At 43.3% G+C, this 12,853-nt stretch overlaps 1 protein-coding gene across 2 annotated transcripts; it reads left to right on the forward strand.

Moving 5' to 3' along the window:
* Positions 1-635: 635 nt before the first annotated feature.
* Positions 636-11,776, forward strand: LOC134400782 (cytochrome P450 1A4-like). Of its 2 annotated transcripts, none has more exons than XM_063129347.1 (7): positions 636-818; positions 4,786-5,622; positions 5,833-5,956; positions 6,577-6,666; positions 6,770-6,890; positions 8,222-8,308; positions 10,914-11,776. In XM_063129347.1, the coding sequence occupies exons 2-7, from the start codon at positions 4,804-4,806 to the stop codon at positions 11,194-11,196; spliced, it is 1,524 nt and encodes a 507-aa protein (XP_062985417.1). In that variant the 5' UTR covers positions 636-818; positions 4,786-4,803; the 3' UTR covers positions 11,197-11,776. The 2 variants fall into 2 exon arrangements, with proteins under 2 accessions (XP_062985417.1, XP_062985418.1); XM_063129348.1 differs by lacking the exon at positions 636-818 and adding an exon at positions 822-881.
* Positions 11,777-12,853: the final 1,077 nt, after the last annotated feature.

Here is a 12,853-nt window from a genome sequence, read left to right on the forward strand (position 1 = left end):
ACTGACAAGAAGACATTCCTAAAAAAAAGGAAGCGCCTGAGTGATGGCGAGTGTCTGCAGCATTCCAAGGATTTGACCCATCTTGCCGTTTTAGAATATGGCATAACCGGGCATCACTCGGAACGAAAATCTACGACATTAAGCCTCTGTTTCATTCCATCCCCGCCTTGTTCCTCATCATTTCCTTGACTTCAGCGCTCCTTCCAGTTTCCTGTGTCCTCTTGGCTGGCTCCAGCCCCGCTGTGTTATTTCTCGCAAAAGCAAGCTTAGTTGGAAGCCATGACCTCCTCCACCACGGGAGTCTGCCTCTTACACCCACCCTCATACCCGATCTGTGTGCGTGTGTGTCTGTTGATGACACCCTACGGCGGCGGGGTGGAGGATGCACTCTTCACATGCTCAGAAATACTCCCACTTTCGATGCTCCCGCTTGCGCCAGAACGGAACCATGGCTGGCATGGCAGAAAACGGCCCTAGCCTGCCCTCTTCGCCCTCGAAGCTTTGATCGCGCGAGTATGCGGCGGCGAGGAGCCACGCGCAGCGGCGGCGCTGTCCTCACTGCTCCCAGGTCTTCGGCAGCCGCTGGGGAGGCAAACGCGCTCCTGCCGGGTCGGGCGGGGGGCGCCTGAAGGCGGCGCCCAGAAGCTCTCTGGTGGAGGCAGCTGGCACCGTAAGGGCAGGAGGGCCACGTGTGTGGTCGCGCTTGCCTTTGGCAAACGTCAAGAGCAGCCCAGAGCAGTCGGGATCAACCAAGGGAAGCGGCCCAGGCATTTCCTTGCAAGGGCAATAGACCGCTGTTTTGCTGCATCCAAGGACGGGTGAGCTGGTGCAAAGGGGTGCTTGTTGATCGAAGAGCTCGGTGGTTTCAGAAAGCGACGCCTGTGCGTAGTGGGGTCAGCTTGCCTCGAGCGCGGGGTGGGTGGTAGGCAGAGTTCGCATATGCAGGATCGACTTGGTGTTTGTTTGTTTGCGATCTACCTGCTGGAGCCTGGTGCCAGAGACGTATACACTGAGCCCAGGAATTGGTTTTGGCCTTCCACACAAAAATCCACTCCTACTTACCTCAAGCTTTCTTCGTTTTAATTGGGAGTCAGAAGCGCTTGCTGATGTACTGCAATTCACTTTTAAGATCTACTGGTACAGCCAGATCTGTCTTCTTAACCACGTCTGGCTTAGAAACGTTTTCACTGCAAAGGCTACTCCAATACTGTGTGTATTGAATTGCTCTTTCCAAAACAGCAACAACAACAACAACCCAAAACTAGTTGTTTACATAATTCTAGTTGTCGGGGAGTAAGCAGGGATCAAAAGTTTTTATTTGATTTTGTAAAGGTGGTTTAACAAAGCGAGGAAGAAAGCCTTAAAAATAGTGTCAGGATTTAACAAGAAGGATATGTGAAATGGTGATAAACAAAAATGCCTTTGGGTACATGCAGAATTCCTTTATGTCACCTCTGAGCCAAGAGTAAAGGGCATGTCAGTGACATGTATTCTTTTCCTAGCTTCCTCCAAATGGAAAACGTTTACAACATACCCTTTTGCAGAACTGATTTGTTCAGTTCCTGTTGCAGGAACAGTTGATTCATGTCCTAGAGGGTAGATGCAAAGGGAATCTTCAAGAGTCATATATATTCGGTTGCTCATTCCTGGCAATGTGTGACCTCCAAATTTCTAAAATTGTGAGATGATGAAGCTGGGTTTCATGAGAGGGCGGTCTCGGCAGGCTTCATCCTGTGAATTATATAATTTAGAAGCAGCAACTTACTTAGCAAGTTATTGTTTGTGAAAATATGTAAAAAAAACAACAACTCAGTCTTGAGGTGCTACCAGATGAGGCTTTTATCCTGGAATCACCCTACCTCATTCATTGGATTTTACAAAGGGTCCATATGATCTTCTCTTCCAGTTGTAAATCCCACTTAAAACCCTTTTTTTAATTCCGAAGGAAGTCCACTAATGTGGAAAAGCAGGAATAGGTGCACAGTGTCTTTTAATTATTGGTGCAAGGAGCCCTCCATCTGGAAGCACTCTTGGACTAGGTACATGTAAAAAAAAAAAAAGTTCTTCTGAACATACGCAAAATGCCTTTCTCTTGCTAATGAGCAACCACAACCAGCCTGTGCATAACTATAGATAATATAGTGCCAATGGTATACAAGGCAAAGTAAAGAACAGGGAACATAGATTATTGTGTCTGACAAAAACAATGTAAATCACGTTAAACAATAAGGGCACAATCCTATGCATGTTTAGGCAGAAAAAAGACCTACAACTCCCAGCGTGGACATGCTAGAAGTTGTAGGACTTTTTTCTGTCTCAAAATGCATTGGATTGTGTGTCCCAAGGATTTCCCCCCTGTGTTCAATCTTGCAAATGTTGGAAGAAATGAGGCCATTTTAAGAATATACATAATAGAATATACTTTTCAGCGGATACAGGAAATGAAAATCTAAGCATCATTTAAGAAAATGGCTAAATATATTTCTATCTCCATCTTTAAAAATTTTTAAGGGGAAAACATTTTTGTAGATGTAAAAATAGGAAGTTCTTGCTTGCCTTTGAGTGGAAGGTTTTTGTATTGCTGCACAGAGGGAGTCAAGAGCTTTCTCGTGCTTTAAAAAAATCTTGAAAAAAGCAATGTTATGCAGAATTTCTTGTTCCTGAAAATAACATAGAATTCATTGCATGTATCTTGATTGCTCAATTCATGAGAGTGAAACCAGGACATAGTCCAGGAATTCTGCATCTGAGAAAGGGAATGTTTGCAGTACACTGTTCCAACTTCAGGGGCACAAGCAGGGAAAGTTGCAAACCCGTTCAAAGTACACACCACCCCTGATGTGCTGGGAACTACAAGAATATCATAAATATGATTTCAATGCTCAGTTCAAGATGTCTTCAAAATAGAGGCTCCTCCAACCATATAATAGAATAATGTCATTTTCTGTTTTTGTTAGAAAAAAAACTTGGGATTTTCCATTTACTGTGTTTTCTAAAAAATAGTTCTATCCCGTTCTGTTTCTATCATAACAAGGCTTCTGTCTGCATGTACTCTAATACTGGGGGTCTCCAAAGTGCCCACAGACATTTCTTTTGGAACTCACCAGGCTCCCTCCTTCTCCTGATATTTATTTTATTTCTTAAGATATATTTTTTAAATGAAAAACTCTTTTTAAAAACTGCGAAGCCAGCCTGTTGCAAAATGAATGGTTGCCCAGGCTCTTGGGCAAGTGGCTTTTTGTTTGACCAGTTTGCTTTCTGGGAAATGAGCGTTTTGTGACTGGCCACGCCTGCCATGACAGCCATTCAATGGATGGGCAAGCACCTCCATGGAAGCCATTTTGTGAGAGTGCCCACAACACTCAAAATTCCAAATGCACCCACCAGCCCAAAAGGGTTGGGGAACCCTGCTCTAATGAATCCATCCTGATATTTTAAGCCCACCCCATTCCATTTGTTCTAATTTCAACCCTAACCTGGACAGCAACTAGTTTTACAAGCTGGCTACTTTCAGGAGGGGATGGAGATTGGCCCTACCCTCCTCATCTCCCAAACTGGACTCCTAGAAAGCTCTGTTCCACAACCACTGGTTCTTCTTCCTATCTGTCTCTGGGTTGGCAATTACAGGACAAATGTACAATATTAGGAGCCAAGACCAAATACAGCCCACAAGTTTCTGCTTCCTGATCTACTTCCCCCACCCCAGGAAACGAGGAAGTTAAGTTTGCTAACAATGTTGTAGCCAACTACATATATTAAGGATCACCAAGTGCCTAATGGTGAATTGTCTGTACTGAAGCTGACTCTACAGGGATGTTCAAATCTGTTGGACTCGATGGCCTTATAGGCCCTTTCCAACCCTACTATTCTATGATCTTCAGAATCAGGGCTGAATTTAAGTGAAGAGTTTTCAAGGCTAGGGCTTGGCCATGCATTAATTTGAACTAGAAGTTTACAAAGAGCAGGAGTGCCCTCTGCTTTAGAACATGTGAAAAGTTGTACCTCTGACAATATGCAAAATATCTGGTTGGGCCCAGGACCCAGTCCAGGATTTAGAAGGGAGGGGTCCATGTACAAAACTTTACAAATTGCAGCTGTGTTGTATGATGCTTTCCCCAAGTGCTTGGGGCCTTCTGCTTGTTAGGGTGAAGGGTGACCATATGACAAGGAGGACAGGGCTCCTGTATCGTTAACAGCTGCATAGAAAAGGGAATTTCAGTAGGTATCATTTGTATGCATGTAGCACCTGGTGAAATGCCCTCTTCATCACAACAGTTAAAGCTGCAGGAGCTATACTAGAGTGACCAGGTGCAAAAAGAGCAGGGCTCCTGAAGCGTTAACTGTTGTGATGATGAGGGCATTTCTGCATGCATACAAATGACACCTGCTGAAATTCCTTTTTCTATGCAACTGTTAAAAATACAGGAGCCCTGCCCTCCTTGTCATATGGTCACCCTACTAGGGTGGGTGCATGTGTGTAAAAGTAGTTTTACCATTTTGGGACCAGTAGAGAGTACATAAAGATGTGTGGATAAAAATTCTGGAATTCCTTGTCCAGGTCGACAAGGGCTTTCATCCTAATATGGCAAATCTGAGAGAACCTCTGAATCCTTGATTGTATAAAGAAACCCTGAGATACGGCAGCAGGAAGCAAATGGATCCTGCTTTGTGGAAGGAACTTGATCTGCAAATATATTGCTATGTTTCACCTATCTACATTTGCACACATTTCTACAGGGAGTTATTCAAAATAGTAGTTTCAATTTCTGGTATTTTCCTTTGCAGCTCCTTCCTTTTCTCAAAATGGATTTTGCAGCTCTTGAGGAGGCTTCCTTTTTAGAGGTGACCATTGCCTTATTTACAGTGGCATCCATTTTAATTTCTATAAAAATGTTAATGAAGAGCAAACAACCATGTCCACCAGGACCTTGGTCTCTACCGATTTTGGGGAATCTCCTCCAGCTTGGAGAATATCCATACATTTACTTTGATCGTATGAGGAGGAAATATGGAGATGTTTTTCAGATAAAGATGGGAATGGTCCCCGTTGTGGTAGTGAATGGCCTTGATGCTGTGAAACAGGTGCTTTTAAGAGACGGGGAGAGTTTTGCTGGCCGACCTGACATGCACACCTTTTCTTTCATCTCTAATGGAGAGAGCATGTCGTTTTCTGTGAAGTATGGGGAGAGCTGGAAGCTTCAGAAGAAAATTGCCGGCAAAGCTTTGCGATCACTCTCCAAATCTGAAGCCCAGTCCTCGACTTGTTCTTGCCTTCTTGAAGAGCATGTTTGTGCGGAAGCTTCAGAACTGGTGAAAGCCTTTGTGGAGCTTTCAAAGAAGGGTAGCTTTGACCCCGCTACCATTACAAACTATTCCGTCGCTAACGTGGTCTGTGCCCTTTGCTTTGGCAAGAGGTTCGACTACAACGACAAAGAATTTCTGAGTGTGATTAAGCTAAATTCTGATCTTATAAAAGCCAGCAGTGTCTTCAATCCAGCTGATTTTATACCATGCCTTCGTTACCTCCCGCTCCCTGCTGCAAAGGTTGCTCGTGAGTTTTATGGGAGGTTTAATATGTTTGTTGCACGCCGAGTAGAAGAACATTATACAGCATATGATAAGGTAAGCTGTCAACAATGGATGTTGGAGAAACTGAGAAGGCCCATTCAGGTGACAGGATACCTATCGAAAGCCCTTTGCTTGGCTGGGAGGAAAAGTACAAAGATAGATTCCATATAAATTGATGTAGAATTAAATAAATTTATGGGTATCAAGTCTGTAGCTTTAAAAGTAGCTAGATGAAAATAGTATCAAGTGTTTTGTTTCCTTTAGAGCCATCTCAGAGACATCACTGATGCCCTGATTAGTGTTAGCAATGAAAAAAGAGCTGATGGGAAAATTGCAGCCCTATCTAATGATAAAATTGTAAATACTGTCAGTGACATCTTTGGAGCTGGTAAGTATTAAACATTTTTACACTAGAGGACATTTTAAACATGTCCCTTAAAGCTCAGTTCCCTATTGCAAACCTTTCTGGCAGAGATGATGTGAAGACCTTGTTGGGACCAGAAGAGGACCACCATCTTTGTCACTGGGTATAACAAGTATGACTTTTAATTGGTGAGAATAAAAAAGCACAGTAGATTCCAGTTTCTTTGCCCTAGTGTCTTTCAGCCTGATGCACGCAGGTGAATTTTGTGTTGAAATCAACATAATTAAATTATGTTGAAGTCATCACGGATAAACTGGTACAAAATATGTTTAAATTGGGATAGCTGCAACTCCTATAGCACAACTGAACTTAATCCACTTTATCATTCAATATGAAAAATATTGTAGACCTGGACATGTTGGACCATTGACAAGACCAGTAGCAGAATTGCAAAATTGGTTGTCAAATAGGATTGACTCTTCGTCTAGTTGGTCAGATCCAAGAAAAGTAGTTTCAGGATGGAATATCTTCTGTGGGGTTTACATGACATCTGATATTGATTTCAACATACGAAAATACCCAAGATTTGGCTGTTAACTTCTAATTTAGCCATCAAATATCTTAACGCTTCATTTATTTTGTAGGTTTTGGTACCATGACATCATACTTGGAATGGGTATTCCTGTACTTGATAAGCAACCCAGAAATTCAGACTAAAATTCAAGAAGAAATTGGTAACGTTCTTGATTAAAGAGTAAAAAATAAAACTGAAACAAGTCTAAAGTCACTAGTTATGAAATCCATTGCCTTAAGTAAGCTCTATTTTGTTCTTTGCAGATGGAAAGATTGGACTAAAGCCACCAAGGTTTGAAGATCGAAAAGTTCTGCATTACACAGAAGCTTTCATCAATGAAGTCTTTAGGCACACGTCCTTTATACCATTCACTATTCCTCACTGGTAAGAAGTAGTGTTGGAGAGCGGTTTTGTTTAAATGTCAGTACGATAGTGCTAGTGCCACTATTTAATGTTTTATACGGTGTTGACATAGAAGAGCCAAGGCCCTGACAATGCAGGATCACAGGCTACACCAGATATGAGGAACCTCTTTCATCTCTTGGGCTGAATTCCATTTTGGAGAAGCTCTCGGGAGGCGCAGTCCAGTAGTGGTTGGGGCTGAAGGGGGAAAAAAAGGGAAGGGGGCTAAATGTTATATATTGGGGTTTTTTTGGTTTTTTTTGGTGGTGTATGGTTTTATTGGTTGTTTTATCTTTTTAAATTTGTTTTGTTGTATGCCACCTAGGGTATTTTGTAGATAGGCAGAGTATAAATTGAATAAATACATTATTATTATTATTATTATTATTAATAATAATAATAATAATAATAATAATAATAATAATTTTCTTTACTGCACTTTATCCCGTTTTTCAGACGGTTATTGTCTAAAATCCTAGGAGAGGCATTTCAACCTTTTTGAATGGGGGAAAAATCAGCACAAAATGTTGGGAAATGACCAAACAGCAAGGCCCACGAAGGGGGTGTGGCCATCTGGGAGATCCAAGAGGGCCAGATTGGGACACCAGGGGAGGCATATTTGGCTTTGGGGGCTGAGATTTCACACCTCTGATTTCGAGAAGAACCAATTTGCTATAGGCTTAAGGGTTGAGGTCGTAGCTCAGTAGATTGTAAGCTGGAAATCCGTCTGTGCCTTATGGATGCTTTCAGCCATATTCAGTGGTGAGACAGCTCCAGGTTTTAAACCAGACTGAAAGCAAGGGATATCCACGAATTGGTTTATTTTTATAAACAAAGCTAAAAGTGCCATCCTACGTATGTCTACTGAGAAGTAAGTGCCATTAAGTTCAATGGCGTTTACTCACAGGTAAGTGTCTTTAGGATTGCAGCCTAAGTGCGGGAGCAATGTCAGAGGACGAGTGCAAGACTCAGAGGGAAACTAGTTATTCTGGTACATAGTCAAATATATAAATCTCAGTATCCCTTCATCACTGCAATGATGGGGAAATGGTTGTTCTTTGCAATGAAGAATGAAGGCACCATGTCAGTCCTAGCAGGAAATATAGCCCAAAGGAGAGCAGTTATGAGGCCTCTCCTTGGAAAGTAGGAGCAAATGGGGTATCTTCCCACATTTTGATCAAGGCTATTTTGAACATATTATTTGCAGACAGTCATGGCAGACTGGGGTGATATGAACCTGTTGTGCAGACCCACAGGCACCATGCTGAATTGAAATGACGTTCCGTTGTGTTTTTTTAAATTATATTTTCCAGTGCCATCAAAGATACCATTCTGAATGGGTACTATATTCCCCAAAACACTTGCATCTTCGTTAATATGTATCAAGTAAATCATGATGAGTAAGTATCAGGACAATATTTTGGACGATGATGATGATAATAATTCATAATGGTTTTATAGTCAGGTTTCCTTGCATTCTCTCAAACCTGGGTGTACAGCATAGTTCTGAAGGCATTTTATTATAGTTGTGACTTCAGTGCTGAGACAAAGCACTTTATTTATTCATTCATTCATTCATTCATTCATTCATGACATTTCGATTGCCGTCCATTAGCTGAAATTCTCTGGGTTGTTTACAAGACAAAGCTTAAAACCATAAAATACAACAACAGAGTAAAGTTTAAAACAGAATAAAAGCAAAATAGTAACCAGCTGCATTTCCATACAATTAATTAGAGCAGTAGTGTCAAAACAAAAATAGCTGTAAAGATAGCTAACCTCTGATAGGAGAAGACACCAGAAGAAGAAGAGGAGGAGGAGGAGGAGGAGGAGGAGGCAGCAACAGTGCAAAGACGTAAAAATACAATAACACAATTTTGAAATTGAAGGGCTAAAAAGGGCTTGGCACTTACAGGGGCATAGGGGAGGAAAACCTCCTTGAAATTCAGAGGTACAAACAGTTGTGAGGAATGGTACTTTAAACTTGGGCAGGATCTACAGTACTGCTTTAGAACAGTTTATAACGGTATTGACAACTGTTGGGGCCCAGGACACATTCCACATACTGTTTTCAAACAACTTTTTAAAGTGTTATGTCCTCCTTGGTGCAGATCTGGCCTAGGTGGCCCACAGGTTTTTCTTGTTTCATTTTCTTTCCCCTACCCACCTTTGAGACAAAGCTAACCAGTTTTCTCAAGATGGTTGTACTGCACTGGGCTTTGCCAATCTGGCCAGGATGCCTCCTGGGAACGACACCACATAATCACCTTCCCAGTGGCATTCTGGGGGGACGGCGGACGATGTGTGCCCCTATGGGGCTTTGTTTTAAAGGAAAATAAAAGAAACACAAGCAATCCCTTGGACCACGTCACTAGAAGTAAGTATCCCCCCTCCCGAAGGTGCAGTGATGTTTCTCTGCCCTCCCAAAAGGGAAAGTGGAAGGCAAAAGGAAGAGGGGCCGACCAAGGGCAAGATGGATGGATGATATTCTGGAGGTGACAGACTTGACCTTGGGGGAGCTAGGGGTGGCGACAGCTGACAGAAAGCTCTGGCGTGGGCTGGTCCATGAAGTCACGAAGAGTCGGAAACGACTGAACGAATAAACAACAACAAAAAGTCACCCACATTCTCCCTTCCCACACCTTGACAGGGGATGAATGCTCCAACAAAGGTGACATAAATGCTTCTCTGTCCAAAGTTAAATTCCCATCATCATGATGGACAGGGTATGGGGAGGAAGGGCAGGAGAAAGCAGTGGAGGCTGTTGGCTCTGATTTTGGTGGGGCTGTGAATCCATCCTGGGTTTCACTCAGAATCTGCCAGAATGCTAAATGAGCTCTCCAGCATGCTGAATCCTATCCCCCGCAAATAGGTTCAGCACCTTTGAGTTTCTGCTGGTGTTCTCTAAAACTTAGAATGGATTCACAGCCCTATTGAAATCTGAGCCACCAGCCTCCACTGGGAGAAAGGTAGACTATTGCGGTGACTCTAGAAGGGGTAAATACATCTCTGAGCAATGCAGAGAGAAACACATATTGAACCCTGTCAGTGGAGATGATGCCACTTCTGCCTCCCCCCCCCCCCCTTCCTCTTTGATACTTGCTTTCAGGGATTATTTGTACAATGTCAGAGGTATTGCCTGCTTCCTCCCTTGCAGCAGTGTGACTGACAAGGCTCAATCTCTCCTCTCCCAGCAATCCAAGACATATTTCCCTAACTATCTCTTAATTGGCCATGCTGGCTGGTATTAATGGGAGTTGCAGTTCAACACATCTAGAGGCACTAGGCTGCCTTAATGTATTTATGTCACAGATGGATGACCAAAAGTTCCATCCAACGAGCGTTTTATTACATGCTCATTCCTGGGCACTCACAGAGTTTGCCCAGGTCCCTCACATGATGTCATCTGCCTCCCGCCCTTCTGGCCTTCCTTGCAGAACAAAAAACCCCAGGTTAAGACTGATGTTTTTTTAAACACAGAATTGCTTCTCTCTCCTGCAGTGTGCAGGAGAAGCAGCGCCATTAGAACAGCGAACTAATGTGTACTTCCTCGTTGTGTACTTCCTCCTCTTGAAAGAGGAAGTAACTTGAGGAAGGAAAACAGGCGGAGAAGTGAGGTAGGGAGCGTGTTAACCCCCGGTGTGATGGGAGCTTCTAAAATCTACTTCTAGTTCACTACCAAGTCTTTTATCATCCCATTTCAAGCTCAACTCTGCATATGTGAGGGGAAATAATAATATATTTTTTTCCAGTGAAAAGTGGGCTTCTTCAAATTCTAATAAAAATCTGCAGGGGTTGTTGTTTTCTTCATTGGTGAGGTATGGCCAAGTTATGGGAAGCACAATTCTAAATTGGGCTATTGAAATGAAATGAATGTTCCTTTTCGCCACTGCAGCTCTTTGCTTTGTGTTTGAAGGATATTTTACAGAAGCCTCTAAAACATGCTTTTCCTTTCCTCCTCCTCTCTCTCCCCCCCCCTCCGCTTTTGGTTTGTTTTTACAACAGGACCTTGTGGGAGGACCCTTACTGGTTTAAACCGCAGAGATTTCTGAATGAAAATGGGGAACTCAACAAGAGCTTGACGGAGAAGGTCTTCATCTTTGGAATGGGAATACGGAAATGTTTGGGAGAAGAAGTAGCCCGCAATGAGGTGTTTGTTATCCTTACCACCATCTTGCAGCAGCTGAGGCTGGAGAAACCTCCCGAAGATCAGCTAGATTTAACTCCAATATACGGACTGTCTATGGCACCCAAACCATACCGAGTTCAAGTTGCACTGCGCACCTGACTTGAAGAAACATATGCAGAGAGGAAAGCTTTGCTTTAAGAACCCAGTGGTTATGCAGAATGATACAGTGTAAAGGGACTATAAGGGAAAGCGGGTAGACTGTGCTGGGTAGAAGACACATGGGTGATGTAGTGGGGAAGGGAGGATTTTAGCTGGTTTTTATGATGCACTAAAAGTTATAAGACAACAGGCCTTGGTCGACACCTGGAGAAGGGAGGGAGACAGAGAGCCCAGGCTTGGTGACAGGATGGCAGACCTTATCTGCCAAACAGCCTTGTGTGACCACCTGGGCAGAAAGAGGTGCGAAGAGGAGGCAACAGAACCAAGCCCAAAAAGGGAGGGAGAAGGGGGACCGAGGAGGGAAGAAAATGTATAAGATAGGGTGTCTGTTTCTGGCAAGGAGGAGAGTAAGGACTCTGATGTGAAGGCCAAGCCTGGTGTGAGTATTTAGGCACCGTTAAGATTTATTGTTTTAATCCGTTACTGGGTTCTATGTTATGCATGCATATATGATAATCCTTTTAGTTATTCTTCCCATGTACCAACCCTACCCTTAGTCTGATTAAAGTCTTATACCTCACTTGGTGAGCCTTCTGTGTCTTTGTCTTGGCCCGTGCTAAATCCAGTAGGAGCAGGCCAGATAACGCTGCTCCTACCTTTACAGCGACTTTCCTAGCTTGGTCCCCCTGCGGTGTTTTGGACTTCAGTTCCCACCAGCCCCACTCAGCATGGCCAACAGTCAGGAATGATGGGAGTTATGATCAAAAACATCTGGAGGGCATCAGGTTGGAGAAGGCTGGTGTAAAGTAAACCAGGATCTTTGCGGGGCATTTGTAGTGTTAGCCCTGCTGTTTTCTTTGTTCATTTTTGTTTTTAATAATGGATGTTATTGCCCTGGCTATAGCACTCATAAAAGGGAGATTAGCTGGACTGTTGGACTTTAATCCTGCCATGCTATTAGCAAGCTGACTGTGTACCTGTATGTTTTTCCATAAAGGGCAAATAGCTTTGGGAAGAGGGCCAATTCAGAATGGGAACCACATCAATGGCCCTTCCCTGCCAGCACCATGGCTCTGATCCAGTCTGCACAGGAAAACTGCTTTTAACATTTAGAAAGAGATCAACTGACGTTGCATCTCATTTGGCCTTCAGTGGCAAGGAGGTAATATGTTTTTGCTGGAGATCATTTCTTATTCTAATCCTGTTCCGGATGTTAAATTGGAAGGGTAAAAATAAGAGAAGCAAAAAGAGACACATGAACACATTACCTTAGTACCCCACTTCTGTCTTCTCTGCCCCACATTCCAGCATCCGGTTTGATAGGCACACAGCATGAATGACAGTATTGTAGAAGGAGCTGAAAGTATCAGATATATAAAGGGTGGGGGAAGGGAACAAGATACCAGGTAATGGCGGGGGGGGGGGAGTCAGTTGATTTGATGGGAGGGGGAGTGAGGGAAGAGCAGAGAGTAGAAGGAGTCATGGCTGACTCAGAGAGGCACTGAAAGTGTTTATGAGAGTCAAAGAAAACCAATGAAGAAGTCAAGAGTAGTAAGCACCTGAGACAGCAGAAGGCCCAGAGTAGCAGATCTAATGGAGAAAGAGAGCACTCGCTGTGAACAGAAGAAGCATCTGTTCCTGAGAGAGTGAAGGATCT

This window comes from Elgaria multicarinata, chromosome 6 (assembly GCF_023053635.1).
Source record: "Elgaria multicarinata webbii isolate HBS135686 ecotype San Diego chromosome 6, rElgMul1.1.pri, whole genome shotgun sequence".
Lineage (NCBI taxonomy): Eukaryota > Metazoa > Chordata > Lepidosauria > Squamata > Anguidae > Elgaria > Elgaria multicarinata.